Genomic DNA, 16,038 nt, shown 5'->3' with positions numbered 1-16,038 from the left:
TCCTGCCTCCTCCTCCGCCTCCAGCGCGGGGTGGGATCGGGTCGGGCCGGGCCAAGCGCCCTCAGCCGGCGACGGGGAAACATCGACGTCATGCAGGCGCCCTCTGTCGGCGGACGGGGCGCAGCCCTGCGGGCGCGGCCCCGCGGGCGGCGCGCTGACGTCACGCACGCAGCGCTATGCGGGGGCGCGCACGGCACGTGGCGGGGCGGACCGGGGCCCGGCGGCGGCGGCAGCAGGTGAGTGACCGCCCGGAGCGGCCCCCGCGCCCCCTCCTGCCCCGCACACGCCCGGGAGCGCCGCCCCGCACCGCGCACGGCGAGACCGGGCGCCCGGACAGGGCCCGGCCTGCCCACACACCGTTATCCCCGGGACCGCGGCCTCCCCATCGCGGTGCGGTCGCGCCGGAGTGGCCGCCGCGCCGGCCCCTCCGCCCCCGCGCGCCCCCACCGCACGCACACCGAGGACGAAAGACGCCAGTAGGGATGAGCCCCGGCCCTGCCGTGGTCCGCCGCGCTCCCAGGGAACAGAGCTGAGGAACACCCTCGCCGCCGCTCCCGGCCTCGCTGCAGCCACCCCGGCCTCGGGGTGGCCGTTGCGCGGGTCTGCTGCCCGGGCGGACGGTGATCAATCGCTGCAGCCCTGAAGCAGCGGTACGGGCTGCTGTCACTGTGCCTGCCTGGCCTTCCCGGCTGTGCCCCAGCCCCGGGGCGGTGCCGCGGCGGGGCCGAACGGGCGGCTGCCAGCGCCGACCCTCCGGGAGCCCGCGGACAGTACTGCAGCACACGTGGGCTCTGCCGTGGCGGGTGACACGGTCCAGCGGAGCAATAGCTGAGCCCCTCACAGCCACGGCTCAGGGGGCCGGTCTGACCACTTTACTATCATGAGTCCTGGTTCTTATGGGTAGCTGCTGTAACATAATGGGCAGCTGCACGTGTGGCTGACGAGCTGCCTTTCCCAGTACATAGTCTGTGCATATGCCTTTGAAGCACTAACAATATTCTTAACATTACTGGTATAACAGTGTTTAACTAGCAGCTGGAACGTAGTGTACAGGGGAACAAGAGGATCTTTACAGACTCTCCTTTGCTCTGTGTACTTGTCAGGTACCCGTTAAACTCCATCCTCAGGTTGACACTCCATAGCCAGGCGAAGGTGGTGTCCAGAGGGGAGTCTCCCCCGAGCAGACTCATTTTTTATCACAAGCCACCGTTGGCCTTGTGGGTGTGTGACCTTTGACTAGTCTCTGTGCCCCAGCAAGTTCCTCTTTGACTAATCATCAGCAGTAATTCTCCCCTTAGGCTAACTTCCTGTCCTGAACTATTTGTAAATCTGCCCTGTGTCACTGGGGATGAGATGTACAGGAGCAGAGGAAGTGATGCTTTCCCAGGAATCTGGGTACCTGGCTTCCTCAGTGCTCTCAATGCCCCTGTAATGGGAGACATGATAAGATCTTTGTCATGAGGAAGGGTTTTTTGTCATTCCTTTCCTGTACTTGGGACCTGATTGCAGCATCCTGTGCCCTAGGTGTGGTTCTGGATGAGTCTGCTCCATCTGAGGTGTGCATGGTATGAAAATACAGGATGAATGGCAGCAGGAGGTGATTCCTAAGTCTGTGACAGTGCCAGGCAGTAGCTAGAGTACCGGTCTCAGTCTTGCTGTGTCTTAAGAGCTGCTCTGAATGGTGTGACCTCAGCCCAAGTACTGCCTTCCAGGTTTCAGAGCCCACTGTCCCTGGCCTGCCGCCACCTTCTCTGCATTGATATCTCTCTGATCTGCTGACTTCGACTGCTCTCCTCAACTACTGCTGGTGGCACGTGGGTGCCTCGTTTGCCAAGAAGCCAACTTGCTGTTTGAAAGCTTTCCAGGGACACAGGCTTCATTCGTGTCTGTAATGACCCTTCAGCGTGAGTGGATGCCGGGGGCCTCCAGAATTAAACTTGTTCCAGGCGTCATGCAAGGACCCATGCTGGCGCGCATGTCCTCGTGGGGAGAACAATAATAGCTCCACATACGGTAGGCTCCTGCGAGTGCCAACTCCCTCGATCTCCTCCAATGCAGGCTCAGGGATGGACTCCACCTTGTCCCTCTGAAGAGACTCTGCATGCTCTCAGCAGCCAGGAGGGGATTCTGCTGCCAGATTCTACACAAGCTGCCCCACAGCAGGACTTGGTCAGTGGCAGCCTGGGAGGGGATCCGTTCCTGCTGTTGTGTTGCTGCTGTGCCCACCACATGCCTATGGACAAACCAGTGTGTGTGCGCCATCTGCTCTGAGCTCTTTGGCCTGCCCCATCTGAACTCACCTGAGCTCCTGGCAGACTGTTGGCTTGTTTTCCCAAGTGCTGATCCTGTTGCATTCCCTCTCTCAGAGTCCCAAAAGGATGTAAACTTTGGAATGGGGTCTCTGAGCAGGTTACGGACTCGGTGTATGTGTGAGACTGTTGCTGAGTAACAGGAGGACTGGTTCATTGCTGCGAGCAGCCCTTCTGTCTGGCTGCAGGGCACCAGCCTTGCCTGGGCCCTTCACCATGTTCCTCCTGCTCCCCTTTGACAGCCTGGTGGTTAATCTCTTGGGGATTTCCATAACTGTCCTCTTCACTCTGCTTCTGGTTTTCATCATCGTGCCAGCAATTTTTGGAGTCTCCTTTGGCATTCGCAAGGTTTACATGAAAACTTTATTAAAGATTTTTCAGGTAAGTCATGTTTTCAGAACATTCTGTGTGTTTTCAGAGGTTTATCCAAACATGGTCATTGTAGGAAGAGTGGCTTTTGCCTCAGGAGGGCATTGTGGGTGACTGGAGTGGAAGGTTGGGCTGTTGATATCATGCTGGTGCCATATGACCTGTTTGGCTCATCTCAGCCAAATGCAGTTTACAAGACCTCTGTTGTGGGCTGGTTTTTTCCCTGTAATTAATCTAGTAAGTCTTCAAGTTAAGAAATAGTCCAGCAAGGCTCGGCAGTTGGCAGGGGTGCATCAGGATCTGAGGGGTAACTTGGCGGGGTTCATGTCCCAAGTAAAGCAGACTGCTGGTACAGCTCGATGTGAAGTGTGATGGGGAGGGACCAGCCAGCAGATTGCTCCTCTCCAGGACACATTTGGATGAAGTAAAAGCAGGAGGTGAGGCAGGACTTCTGCGCTGCAAGCCCTGAGTGGCCTGCGGCCAGAACCCAGAGCTCTCAACATTGCTTCTGTCCTGAAGTGTCACCTGCTGAGCCATGTCTGTACCTGCCACCTTGGAGGATGACCAGCAGCCCTTGCCGACCCTCTTGGCACAGAGAGACCAAGTGGAATTTTCCAGCTTGGTCTCATGCCTGCCTGCCTTTGGTGGACTAATTTTATGGGCCTGTCTCTGAGCCAACACCTCTTGAAGCAAGTCCCTGACCAGACCAGACATTTTTAGCTACTAAGAGTAGTAGGTAAAGCCCACCACCCTACCATGGCAGCCCAGGTGGAAGGTAAAGTGCTTGCTAGGGAGGTTTTAGGCTCTTAAATGTGGAGTTCATGCTTCTAAAGGATGTATGGTACAGCTGCTGCTGTTTGAACAGGGCTGGTTGTCCCTAGAGTATCCCTGTACTGGCTGGCTTGGGAACACAGCCCTGGAGCTCACAGTGCTCAGCTCTTTAAGCTCCTCCCAAAAGCCTGAGGTGTGAATGGGACGACCTCCATCTTTGTAGGGGGCTTCATAAACACAGATATCTAAAGACCTGACTACAAATTTACTGACTGAAGCAGGCAAAAAAAAAAAGGTTTAAAATGGAATTTTTCACATTGTTTTCTTTTTCTTTCCTCCCTTCATTTCAGAAACATTTAGTCTCAACACCTGTTACGGTATTTGAAACTATTTTTCTGAAAAGACTGGGAAGTCTATTTCAGCTTTTACTAAAGAATCTTAGTGGTAGGATAGAGAAGCACTCATGCACAACTGGTCACTGATTTGGTGGAAAATTCACTCACTAAGTTTGACCATTCAGAATTGTATTCTGGAGGGTTATTATTTACCCAAAATATTTTTCCAGCTCTCGACGCCAGTGTTGGGAACCCAGAGGGGCAGCACATGGGAGTGTGGCAGAGTCTGGCAGCTTGTGGGACACAGCTCATCCTGAGCTGGCTGGCAGTGGCACACCTGTGTTGGTGGGGAGGGAGGGCACCTGCCTAGTGCCTCTCAGGTGGGGAGGCTGTGTTTGTTGCTGTCAGTCAGGATGAAGATGTGCTGGGCTTGCAAGGAATGCCTTCTCCATAGGCTGCTTAGCTCCTGTGAGGTCAGAGCTCCTCTCCTGACCTCTGGGATGGCAGTATCTAGGCAATCGTCTGCAATCCTGCAGTTCCAGCTGCTGGCAGAGGTGACTGTGAGGTGAGACGAACACTACGTATGCAATTAGTGTTCCCTCATTCTTGCCTCCTGATCTGCTGCTGGCATGGGCTGAGATCAGGATGCCAGGTGTTCCCAGCAACTTCCCCTTCTTCACAGGCAAGCATGTTGTACACAAGTCCTCCTCCTTCAGAAGCTTGTCCTTCTAGACCTGAATGATGCAGAGGAATTACAGGCTGCAGAGGTTACTTGGAGGGCAGGCAGGAAAACTGCACAGAAATCCAGCCTGCAGTTTGTGCTGGTGCCCTTGAAAATTAGCTGAGAGAACAAGTAGTCCTGGCACAGGATTTGGCAACCAGCTGTCTAAGGGTGCTTGCTGCTGCTGTTTTGGGGAGATTGTTGAGCTGAGAAGCAGCAGCAGCCATTAGCTGAATCAGAGGGGAAAGGATTCCATCCCATCATCAGCCTGATGTTTTCAGCAGCAACCTGAAAACACAGTCTCTGCTTTGAATTTGGAAGAAACAAGGGTTGAAATACAGCACTGGTTCCCTGACCAGCTTCCTACACTGTGGTGCAGACACCCCAGCAGGATGCACCGTCAGCCAGAAGCTGTGCAGTGGCAACCATATGCAAGGTGCAGCAGAGCTAAGAGGTCACGGAAACTGCAGAAAATCTTGCTGTGCCATCTCACCACTCTTCTTCCCTCCGGCACTCCCTGTTTCCTGCTGGGACTCTTCTCTGCAGAGTGGCATACATAGGTGTGCACATCATGGCTGTCCTGTGCTTGTGCTCATCACCTCCCCATCAGTCCTCTTTTCCCATTGTGGGCAGATCTCCTGTCATAAAAATCTTCCCAGGCCAGTCTCTGCTTCCACCTCAGTTCAGCTGGGTTCATCACTCATTCTTCCAGTTCTGTATGAAAGCCTTCTGCTTTAGCCCCATCTTCTCCCCTGAACCATGGTACTTCCTGGAAGTCAACTGTAAAACAGGCAGTACAGTGTGGAGCTACAGGCATTGCAAATCTTGGTTGTTGTCTCTGTCTTGCAGTGGGCAACACTGAGAATAGAGCGTGGTGCCAAGGAGAAGAACCATCCGCTGTACAAGCCCTATGTCAATGGTGAGATCCTGCCCTGCATGGGTATGCAGGGAGATCAAAATTCTTTTGGGGAGGTGGGGTAAATGTGGTGTGTCTGAATAGCTGAGGTCTACTGGGAAGTCCTTTCCATGTAGATGGATTGGAGGAGGTTCTAGAGAACTCCGTTTCAAGAAGAAGGGCAGGGAAGCACCCCAGGAGTGCTTCGTTTCTAGACAGTGGGGAGGACTGGTTTATGCCTGTCTGGGCTGGAGAAAGGAAGGGGACCCTGAGGAGGGTGGGTAAGGAAGGGCCTTGGCGTTCGTGTGTCTTTGAGCAGGCGAGTCACTCTTTGCTCAGAGTTGCCTGTGGCATGTTGCAGGTATCATTGCAAAGGAGCCAACGTCACTGGAGGAGGAGATCAAGGAGATCCGCCGGAGTGGCAGTGGCAAAGCCCTGGACACCCCTGAGTTTGAGCTCTCAGATATCTTTTATTTCTGCCGCAAAGGCATCGAGACCATCATGGATGATGAAGTGACCAAGAGGTTCTCTGCTGAAGAGCTGGAGTCCTGGAACCTGCTCAGCAGGACCAACTACAACTTCCAGTATATCAGCCTGCGCCTCACTGTGCTCTGGGGACTCGGTGTGCTCATCCGCTACTGCTTCCTTCTGCCCCTCAGGTGAGTGCTGGTGCAGGGGCCTGCCTGCCAAGAGGGTGCTGGTGGCCTGGTTTGGCTAGCATGGTTTCCCTCTTTTTACAGGATAGCCCTGGCGTTCACTGGCATCAGCTTGCTGGTGACTGGTACCACAGTGGTGGGATATTTGCCAAATGGAAGGTGAGTTCATCTTCAAGGGAAGAGCAGATGGGAAGCACGCTGTGCAGTTTGAGACCTGATAATCCTGAAATTTTCTTGCAAGGCCTTCTGTTCTGCCACGTGCAGACACAGCAGGTGGTCCTGGCAGCTGTGGCCTCTCAGGAATTGACACCCTGTAATTTTCAACAAAGGGCGTAGATACGAACACTAAGCCTGTAGCAGAGTGCCCAGCCCTGTCGTCTGAAAGGAGTAATAACAGAAAAGAGCAAAGGCCAAAATTTGATTCTCATGAGTTAAGAATCAGTGATCTTAAGCTGAGGGGAAAGCCCAGGACGTGCTGTGCTTCTGTGGCAGAGACGTGAAGGCTTGGCTGGATCTCACGGCCTGGGGCAGCTGGGCTTGAGTGGCATTGTTACAGGGGAGATTGTAGGACTGAGGAGTGATGGTCTCTGTCCTGGGCTGCAGGTGTAAGGACTTCCTGAGCAAACACGTCCACCTCATGTGTTACCGGATCTGTGTGCGTGCCCTCACAGCCATCATCACCTACCATGACCGGTAAGGCCTGTGCGCTCCAGGCTGTCCCTGCCCAGAAGCTGCTCCATGTCGGGCCTTATACAGGCCTCATGCTTCCTTTCTCTTTCCTCACCTCTACCTTTGTTTTGTGTTTAGAGAAAACAGACCCCGAAATGGAGGCATCTGTGTGGCAAATCACACCTCCCCCATTGATGTGATCATCCTGGCCAGTGATGGCTACTATGCGATGGTAAGGTACCAGTTCTGCCTGCTAGGGCCTGGCTGCCTGCATGGAGAGAGCAGCAGGCATGTTGCGTGGGGCAGGAAGTAGGCAGCAAGAGTCCTTTGAACATGCAGAATTACTTTTCCCTGCATCACATGACAGGCTACTGTCAGACTCTGTCGTGCATGGCTTTTGTGCAAGCTCAGCGTGGAACTCGGAGGGCCAGTGGTCTGTGAGCATGGCTTTGCAAGAAGAACTCTAGGCTTTGCTGTTGTTGGAAGAGCAAAGCACTTCCCCAGCTGAACCTCCTGCCACGGGAAAAGCACTTGGGGTTTGCTGTATCTGTCTTTCAAGTCAGAGCCTGGGACTTCTCTTAGCCTTTCCACAGTAGGGGTGGGAAGATGAACCTCAATTCGTCTGTGAAACTGAACTTTCATGTGTGCCCAGGTCTTGTAAATCGTGTCTTCTTGCCCTGTTCAGGTGGGTCAGATCCATGGAGGGCTCATGGGTGTGATACAGAGAGCCATGGTGAAAGCTTGTCCCCATGTCTGGTTCGAACGTTCTGAGGTCAAAGATCGGCATCTCGTCGCCAGAAGGTGTGACATTATCTGGCTGCAGGGGCAGGTCTGAAGGCTGGGGGAGGTAGGGGACTGTTTACCTCCCTTGGATGAGGACACTGCATGGCCTCATGGGTGCCAGGAAGTTGTTCCCCTGTTGTTGGCTCCCTGATAGTCCCTGGTGACTGCAGGTCAAGGACTGTAAGTTGTGTGGATTGCTAGTGAGAGCTTCTGTCCCCTCTGCTAATTTTTGACACTTTCCTTTTTAGGCTCACAGAACATGTCCAGGACAAAAGCAAACTGCCCATTCTTATTTTTCCAGAAGGTGAGTGCAACAAGGCCAGACAAGCACCAGGTGGAGAAGGCATCTTGAGATAGCACTGCATCTCTGTTCCTTTCCTTCTTACACAGCTAAGGGCTTGAGACCCTTCACTGAGGCAAAAGGGACATCCTTAGAGCTGACTGAGCTCAGAATGCAGGAGTCATACATGATGTCCAAGTGACCCATTCTGTGCGCACAGAGAACAGGGCTTGGACTGAGAGTTGGGGGAGAGTTGCTGAGCTCCTGTGGCCCTGCCGTTAAGCCTGTACCTTAGACTTCTGAACTGACTTGCAGAGGAAAGTTAAAATTGTGCTTGCCTCTTACAGGAACATGCATCAACAACACATCCGTGATGATGTTCAAAAAGGGGAGCTTTGAAATTGGAGCCACAGTTTATCCTGTAGCCATCAAGGTAGGAGAAGGCAACATTCTGAGGGCACAGGAAAGCTGAGGTCACTCCATGTAGTGGAGTGGGAGAGCTGACCTGTAGCTAAGCTTGGGGTGGAAGTCGGGCCCTCAGAGAGGGTGCAACCACTGCCTGACTTCCATGAAATCTTCTGCCTTTGTAGTATGACCCACAGTTTGGAGATGCCTTTTGGAACAGCAGCAAGTACGGCATGGTGACCTACCTCCTCAGGATGATGACTAGCTGGGCCATTGTCTGCAGTGTCTGGTACTTGCCCCCAATGACCAGGCAGGTAAGTAAAGTGAACCTGGCCTATCTGATCACTTTCCAATTTGACCCTTTGCTCCTGCTGAACAGTCTTATTTTGCCACAGCCTGAAGAGGACGCAGTGCAGTTTGCCAATCGAGTAAAGTCGGCCATTGCCAGGCAGGGGGGCCTTGTGGATCTGCTCTGGTGAGTCCACGCAGCTTTTCTCTTCCTGGTGCCAGAGGTCCTTTTTTCTGGGTCCTGGCATGTGCATGTGGGCTTGTAGAGCTCTATTTGTGTCTTGCTTAGGGTAGAGCAGGCCTGTGGAGCAATGTTCTTCTGTAGAAGGTACCGAAGTCTTTGCTTCTCCTGTGTGCTGGGCATCCGGGCTTCATTCTGTGATTGTAGCTTACATTGGGATGCCCTGGGTTTGATCTGTTTCTGTTCAGCAAGGTGTGTTCAACTTGGCAACTTCCTTTCCCAGTCACTGAAGTCTCAGAGCCCGGGAGGCAGGCACGCAGTCTCCTGTAGTGGTACTAGAGTAGCTCAAGTTTGTGGTAGAGGTGCTGTTTTGAGCACAGTGCAGGGTCATGGGGGCAGCTCCTGGCAGAACCAGGTAAGAAAGTGATGCCCTTTGGGGACAGGCAGTCTGCAGTGTGCTCTGGCAGCATGTGGTACAGGGGCAGCTGTCAGCAGTTACTGGAACTCTTGACTTGCCCTGGGCAGTCCCAGCCAAAGACGGTGCCTGCCTGCAGCCCCTCTGATACCACTCTCTTCCCAGGGATGGAGGACTGAAAAGGGAGAAGGTGAAAGATGCGTTTAAGGAGGAGCAACAGAAACTCTACAGCAAAATGATTGTAGGCAACCATGAAGACCGGAGCCGCTCCTGAGTCTGCTGCCTCTAGCACTGCCACTTGGGCTGGCCGAAGCCCTCTGCCTCTAGCACCAACCAGCGCTTGTCTGGAGCAACTCCGAATCTTTGGACTTGGGCTACTCCAGAACTGCTTGGACTCAGTCCTTCATCGTCTGGCTGTTTCCCAGAGGCACTAATACTGCCTGGAGTCTTTAGGCCCTTGGCAGCTCATGGCAAAGATGCCTTCTCATTACTGTTACCGTGAAGCCCCTTGCAGGGGCAATATTAAATGAAACTCTTACGGTGTCATGTGCTTCCATCTGGTATGTCCAGCCCCAAGGAAGGACTGGTGTGATGTGCATGTGTGTCAGTCACAAGTCTCCCAAAGCACAAAAGCTGGTGAACTGTGCTGAAATTGGCTGCCTTGATAACCAAGGGAGTCCTCATGAGCCTGTGCCCCTTGTGTGTGTGGCATAAACCCCTTAGGAGCAGAATATGGTCTCCCAGGTCATTTCCAAATCCACTTTCAGGAGAAATCTTTTGCCACCTTCCTGTCAACTTGACCCAGACTGTTGCTTCTACAGTTTCTAAGTAACAGCCTCTTTGCTGCTCCTGATGCAGTGAGGATCACCCTCCTTGGAAACCTCCCTCTGTCCCCTGGGGCTGCAGTGTGCCAGGTGTCACTGGAGTAGCAGGTGTGTCTCCTGAGGAATCCATATGTGTAGAGTGGTAGCCTAGGGTGTGTAGGAGAGACTGAGACTTCATGGCTGGGGCAGCAAATCCCTTTTCAAATGTCTCCTGAGGAAAACAGTGGGATCTGACCTTGTCACGAACCACCAACACACGAATAGTATCAACTTGTTGCAAGAAAACTGAAATCTTGTGCTGCAGGTCGTGCCCCTGTTCTGCAAGTAAATGATTAAGTAAAACAACTTGCATTTGAGTATTTGTCCCATGTACTTTCCCATTTTCCTTGCATTCCTACGAACTTAAGCACTTAGGCTGGGTTTTCTGCTCCTACAAGCAAGAGCTATTTCACTGCTACCTGCTGAAGCCTGCTTGCATTTTCTAGTAGTCTGGAGAAGGTAATTACCTAAGTGCCTCCTTTGTACCTCAAGTGTTGTGTGTTGGGGAGAGCATCTGCTACCCCAGGTAAGGACAGCTGTTTTGTGTAAGTGGCCTTAAATCTGAATTTTCCTGTGCTTTTTTTTTCCTATTTGCCTGATGGAACTTTGCCGCTCTGGCCCCAAGGCTTGCGAAGCTTTTCCCTTGCTCAGGGGCCATTTGGATGAAGACCCCTTCACCGTGCTGTGGTCTGGCCAGCTCTGGAGGGAGCCACAGTGAGCCATGGGGTGCCCAGGCAGTGCCGTGCTTGCTGGGTGCCGTGGATAGCCCTTCCCCATGTGCCGAGCTGCAGCTGGGGACACAGCTCTGTGCTGGGGACATGGACATTGCTGCTTGCCAGTCCCTGCTGCCCAGGCAGGGTCTCCAGGCACTCCTTCACTTGTCCCCATTCAGCAGCTGCTCCCGAGCACTCTCAAGGGCTGTGCCCCCAGAGCTCTCCTCCCTGGGGGAGGGACTGATGTTTCCTTCAGGCATTGCTGAAGGCCACAGGCCTCCCCTGCCCTTCTGCCATGTCCTCAGGTGCTTGGACCCATCTGCAGGTGCCCACAAGTCTCCTGCTTGCAGCTGGGTCCCCTGTCCCTGACACCATGGTCAGGTGCAGAGCCCTCCTCAGCTTTGCAGGACCTCCAGTCACCCTGCTGTGCTCGGGGGCCATCCACAGCAGCATCCAGGATGCTCCACAGCAAGCAAGGAGCTGGCTGGACAGGTTAGGAGGCACACATCCATCTTTCCTTGGCTCTCCCACCCCATGGCCCCAGTCAATATGTCTCTCTACGATGAGAAAGTTAATAAATTTAGCTCTAGATTAAAAGTATCGATCATTTCATTTGTAAGCGATAAATAACCAGGGGGGGAGCACTGGGCGGCCCACAGGGTAGGGGCTGCTGGCTCCAGCTGCAGCAGCCATGCACCCCACTGGGGCCAGGAGCCCTCATATGCATTCTGCCCGGATGCTGGCATTGATTTGCTATTAGTCTCCCCGCACCACCCAGTAGCACATCATTCCCGGAGCCGCTATTAATGGCCTTTTGATAAATAATCACTTGTAAGTCAATAAATTTTTATTAAACAGTGTGGCGCTTTGATTTATGAAAATCCGACGGGGTTTGTCTGGGAGAAAAGGGATGCAGAATTGAAGCGGAGCTGCTATCCATCTGCCTGCCAGGCTGGCCTGCCTGTGCTCACACCCCCAGCACAGCTGGCTCCCAGCTCTGCCCACACAGCCTGAGGCTGCCCAGGCACAGGGTGGGCAGAGTTGGTGCTCACTGCTGACTACTCCTGTCGAGACCTCAGCACTGGTGGGGGACTACTCTGCTGCAGCAGCCAGTGGCCAGTGGGACTGCAGGAGCCACAGTGGGCAGCATGGGCAGGAGAGGGGGTTGGTCCTGGCTACTGGGCGGGGGCCCTGCATGGAGCAGCACTGTTGGAGCAGGTCCTGTCTCAATGTGGGGATGCATGGGGCAGCCAGGCTGCAGCGGCCATTTGTCAGTCTCCCTGGCTACAGCAGGCCCTTTGCCACCTGCTTTATTTGTCTCCCAGGCCTGACGTGGCATCAGACAGGTGTTAAACTACTTAATCACTTTAAAATTGTTTTAATTTTCTGTTTTGTATTGATCTCCACAGCACCAATTAATCAGCTCACTGGACCAGGCAGTTAGTACATTAAAAATTGTCAGCCAAGCTGGGCAGCTTAGAAAATGTTAAAAAAATATCCCACCAGCAGCCCCTCACTTCTCCCACCATGTGGAACCTGCTCCTGCTGAGCACTGGCTCTGTCCACAGACAGCGATGTGTCTCTTCCAGCCCTGCCACCAGCCCTGTGCACCACGCTCCCATGGGACCTGGCATCTCCACGTCCTTACAAAGGATCCATTAGCTCTGTCCTGGCCCAGCATCTGTCCCATGGAGGCAGCGGAGGAGCTGCATGGCTGAAGCGGGAGCATTACAAGCCTCATGCTCACTGCGGGAGCTGGGCAGGGACCTATGCAGGGCCATTAGTCCCCTAAGCCCTGGAAATGTGGCACAAAGCAGTCAGGGCTCCTTGCAAAGCGCCCACAGCCCAATGACAAATTGGAGAGGGCTTGAAGCCAAGTGGGGGTCTTGGCAGGTTGTACAGCAACAATGTGCAACCCCACATAAGGCTGGTGCTCAGGGCCACTGAATAGTACCCAGTGGTTCAGGAGCTTCAGGTGTCCCAGTCGTGGACTTGGCCACCAGCCTATTGCAGGTACTGCCTGCGGCAGCAGGGAAGGGCATCCCCCCACCCTGTTCCTGCCCCTTCCGTGCCTGTGGCACACTGCTAATCAGTGCCTGATGGGCCAGCAGCACCTTATCTCCTATCGATTTCCTTCCAAGACACAGCCCATGTGTTTGCTCACACCTGGCTGGCACTTAGTTGGCTCTTGGCTGAACAACTGCCAAGCTTGCCTGGCCCCAGCATTGTGCCTGTGCCAGCTGGAGCCTCTTTGGCATCCTAAGCAGGTAAGGATGGCTGGTCCTGTGCAGCACCCAAAACTGGTGTGCCATTCGTGAGCCATGGGGAGCCAGAGCAGGTGGTATGCAGACCCATGAGCATACCACGTCTCTACGTGCAGCCCCCATTGCACAGGGTTGCAGCAAAGAGCAAGGGGGACCTGACAGGTTGGCAGGCAAACACACTGGGGCTATTGATGCCACATCAATCCTGCAGCCCCGACAGGTGAATGGGCTCTCACTCACACCGTTAAGATAAATGGTATTTATTTGCTGCTAAGAGCTTCCAATAAGAGGCCCCAGTGTGTGACTTTTGAACCAGCACCCCTTGCTGCTAGTACACACCCGAACCGGAGAAAACCCTGGGAAAATCTCCAGGGCTCCCCTGTTCCTGTGGGCTCTTCCACACACAGCACCACAGCACAGCCCCTTCCCCTGTCTGGCATGCAGACCCTGCCCCGTAGGTCCTATCCCCAACCCTTCTCCAGTCCAGCTTCATAAGGTCACCCTGAACCACATGCCCATGAAACAAGTGCTGGGACTTGACTGGGACCTTTATTTCATCAATGCCGGTAACACGGCTATAGCTAACACTACCCATGTGTGCTGCTCCCAGCCCTGCAAGCCATTCTCCCCATCCAGCTGTCAGCCACCCCATCCCAGCAGCCAGGCACCTGCTGGTGAGGGGAATCAACCCCCGGCAAGATAAAGGTCACCCCCAGCCCAGAGGGGCAGGCTGTGCTGGTGCTCAGCCACTGTGCGTGCCCAAGCCCAGCATTGAGAAGGCTGCGCGGTGCTTCCTCAGCAGCAGTCGAATCTTCTCGTCATCTGAGTCTGGGTCCAGGGGCTTGTTGTACTCATCATCCTCGGTCTCAGAGGCTGCCCGCTCTCCACTAGAGCCCCCCGCCCGCTGCGAGGATGAGGAGGGCTCCAGGGCACTCTTCTTCCTCCATTTGGTCCGTCGGTTCTGGAACCAGACCTGTTGCCCCATGGGCCCAGCTCAGTTAGCTACCGACATGCTGCACACCCCATGCCACACAGGCACCAATACTCACCTTCACCTGAGACTCAGTCATGCCAAGAGAATAGGCCAGCCGTGCTCTTTCCGGACCCGCCAGGTACTTGGTCTGCTCAAAAGTCTTCTCCAGAGCAAAGATCTGGTGCCCCGTGAAGGTTGGGCGCGTGTGCTTCTTCTTGTGGATGCTGTCAGCCAAGTGAGCAGGGGCTACAGGAGAGGAAGAGAGAAGTGGGTGAGCTCTTGGCAGCCCACAACTCTGGGCAGCTCTCCCCTTGTCCACACTTACCAGCCCTAAGTGACCAACGAGTCTCTCCACACCTGCTCCCCTCCAAATTAAAACTGTATTCCTGCTTCAGGGCTTCAGCCCCATCCCAGGAAGGCTGAGCTGCCCTCTGTGCAGGTCCCCACAGAGCCAGAGCCAGCCCATGCACTTCCTGATCAAGGACAGTGCTAAGTGGTTGTAGTGAGAGGGTAAGGGTCTCTATCAACAGTGCTTGACCCCAGAGTCATGCAGCGCTGGGAGCACTGTGCCCCCATGCACCACACCTTGCAGGATGCATGACAGAAGACAGGCCATTAGCTCATAGCTGTGCCAGGAGCAGATGGCTGAACTGCCTAACTCGTCTGCTCCAAAAGCATCACCTGCAAAGGGGTGAAGAGGACCAGAGCTGCAGGTTCTGTGCAGCTGCACCCAGCCTCCCAGGGCTTCCCATGGGACAGTGAGTGCACTCATCTCACCCACCCTCTGGGACAGTGGTAACATGCTCTACAATTCCCCTGCCAGCTCTCCACCGGGAAGGCACTGCTGCCAGCCTGGGGCTGGCCATCCTGCCTGTCGCTGCCCCGATCTAAACCAGGCACTGACCCCAGTGAGGCTGCCTGAGCAACAGGAGGATCTTGCAAGTCAGAGCACTCTGCCTATTTTTGCCAGCTGTGGCTACCTGGGAGCAAAGAATTAGTACCTGTCATTGGAGTTGCCCCTGCCCTTGAGCCGAAAGTTCTGTGACAGTTTGAGGTCCAGCAGCTCTGGCACCGGGACCTTTCCCACTGTCCTGGGGCAGCCCGCTGGCCAACCAGCTGTGCCTCGTGCAGGGCGATGGAGAAGATACAGCCTGCCCCATGTCCTTGCCTTAGGGCCGATGGGTCAGGGCTCTGCAAGGCGCCCGTGACCTGCAGCACCCAACCACCCACCACCCAGCCGCTCCAGACCCACTGTACTTACGGCCGCCACATTGCCGGCCGCCCCGCCACTCCGGGGCTGCCTCTGCCCAGCAGCTGCGTCCCCGCGGCAGGTACTCGCCGCCAGCCTTGGGGAGGGCGCCCACCTGGGGCCCGTAATAGACGCCCGGGGAGCTCAGTCCGTTAAATCCGCCCGCGTGGGGGTAGCCGGGGAGGAGACTGCTGTTCGGTGTCGCCGCGGGCCGGCCGAGGATGTCGGAGATGCCGTGGGGGGTGCCAGCAGCCAGCTGGGCACCCAGTCCGGGGGGTCCCAGCTTGTAGAAAGAGCTCTGCACTGAGTACTGGCAGACAGGCGCCTTGGCCTCGGGAAAGGGGCCCAGCGAGGGGCCGTTGAGCAAGAAGGTGCCTGGCAGGTTGGCATCCATGGTTCTAGCACCGGGGCGGCCCTCAGAGCCCGGAACTCTGTAGGTGCGATGGCTGACCCATTCCCACTGGCCTGGGGGCTACAGGACCACAGAGTTCACCCTAACCCGTGGGCGCCTGGCTGGCACTGGGATACCGGCGGGGGCCGGGGCCGCGGGCAGCCTGCAAAGGGCCCGGTGACCCCGCGCCGGCTCCGGCCCCGGACCCTCAACTTGGGCTTAGGCAGCGCCAACATTTCTCTGATAAAGACGAGGTCTATTAGAATAACGCGCACCCATTGGCCGGGGAGCTGCGCGCGGCGCGTCCATTGGCCGAGCCTCGGCGGCCTCGGCCGCCATTGGCTGCGCCTTAGGGGCAGCGCGCGATTGGTCCGACCCAGACAAATTGGGCTTTGAACACCGGCGGCGGCGGCGGCAGGGACGGGACACGGGACACGGGACACGGGACACGGGACACGGGACACGGGACACGGGACACGGGACACGGGACACGGGACACGGGACACGG

The 16,038-nt window shown here is 55.3% G+C and overlaps 2 protein-coding genes across 5 annotated transcripts; one reads left to right on the top strand and one right to left on the bottom strand.

Annotated features, from left to right (window-relative positions):
- Nucleotides 1–130: 130 nt before the first annotated feature.
- GPAT4 (glycerol-3-phosphate acyltransferase 4) lies at nt 131–9,620 on the top strand. 3 transcript variants are annotated; one of them, XM_085080656.1, is made up of 14 exons: nt 135–236; nt 1,525–1,625; nt 1,713–2,690; nt 5,355–5,424; nt 5,762–6,059; nt 6,141–6,215; nt 6,660–6,749; nt 6,864–6,957; nt 7,411–7,526; nt 7,757–7,812; nt 8,136–8,221; nt 8,379–8,507; nt 8,589–8,668; nt 9,243–9,620. In XM_085080656.1, the coding sequence occupies exons 3-14, from the start codon at nt 2,526–2,528 to the stop codon at nt 9,349–9,351; spliced, it is 1,368 nt and encodes a 455-aa protein (XP_084936782.1). In that variant the 5' UTR covers nt 135–236; nt 1,525–1,625; nt 1,713–2,525; the 3' UTR covers nt 9,352–9,620. The 3 variants fall into 3 exon arrangements, with proteins under 3 accessions (XP_084936780.1, XP_084936782.1, XP_084936783.1); XM_085080654.1 differs by lacking the exon at nt 1,525–1,625 and having other exon boundaries at nt 131–236; XM_085080657.1 differs by lacking the exons at nt 1,525–1,625; nt 1,713–2,690 and having other exon boundaries at nt 162–236.
- A 3,540-nt stretch (nt 9,621–13,160) lies between these two features.
- Nucleotides 13,161–15,772, bottom strand: NKX6-3 (NK6 homeobox 3). 2 transcript variants are annotated; one of them, XM_085080659.1, is made up of 4 exons: nt 15,152–15,772; nt 14,476–14,571; nt 13,967–14,136; nt 13,161–13,890 (listed from the first exon to the last, which is right to left on the bottom strand). In XM_085080659.1, the coding sequence occupies exons 1-4, from the start codon at nt 15,531–15,533 to the stop codon at nt 13,660–13,662; spliced, it is 879 nt and encodes a 292-aa protein (XP_084936785.1). In that variant the 5' UTR covers nt 15,534–15,772; the 3' UTR covers nt 13,161–13,659. The 2 variants fall into 2 exon arrangements, with proteins under 2 accessions (XP_084936785.1, XP_084936784.1); XM_085080658.1 differs by lacking the exon at nt 14,476–14,571 and having other exon boundaries at nt 15,152–15,769.
- Between the last annotated feature and the right edge of the window lie 266 nt (nt 15,773–16,038).

This window comes from Lichenostomus cassidix, chromosome 22 (genome assembly GCF_008360975.1).
Source record: "Lichenostomus cassidix isolate B80296 chromosome 22, HeHo_3.0, whole genome shotgun sequence".
Taxonomy (NCBI): domain Eukaryota; kingdom Metazoa; phylum Chordata; class Aves; order Passeriformes; family Meliphagidae; genus Lichenostomus; species Lichenostomus cassidix.
Note: the sequence above shows the minus strand (reverse complement) of the source record. Positions and strands in the feature narration are given on the sequence as shown.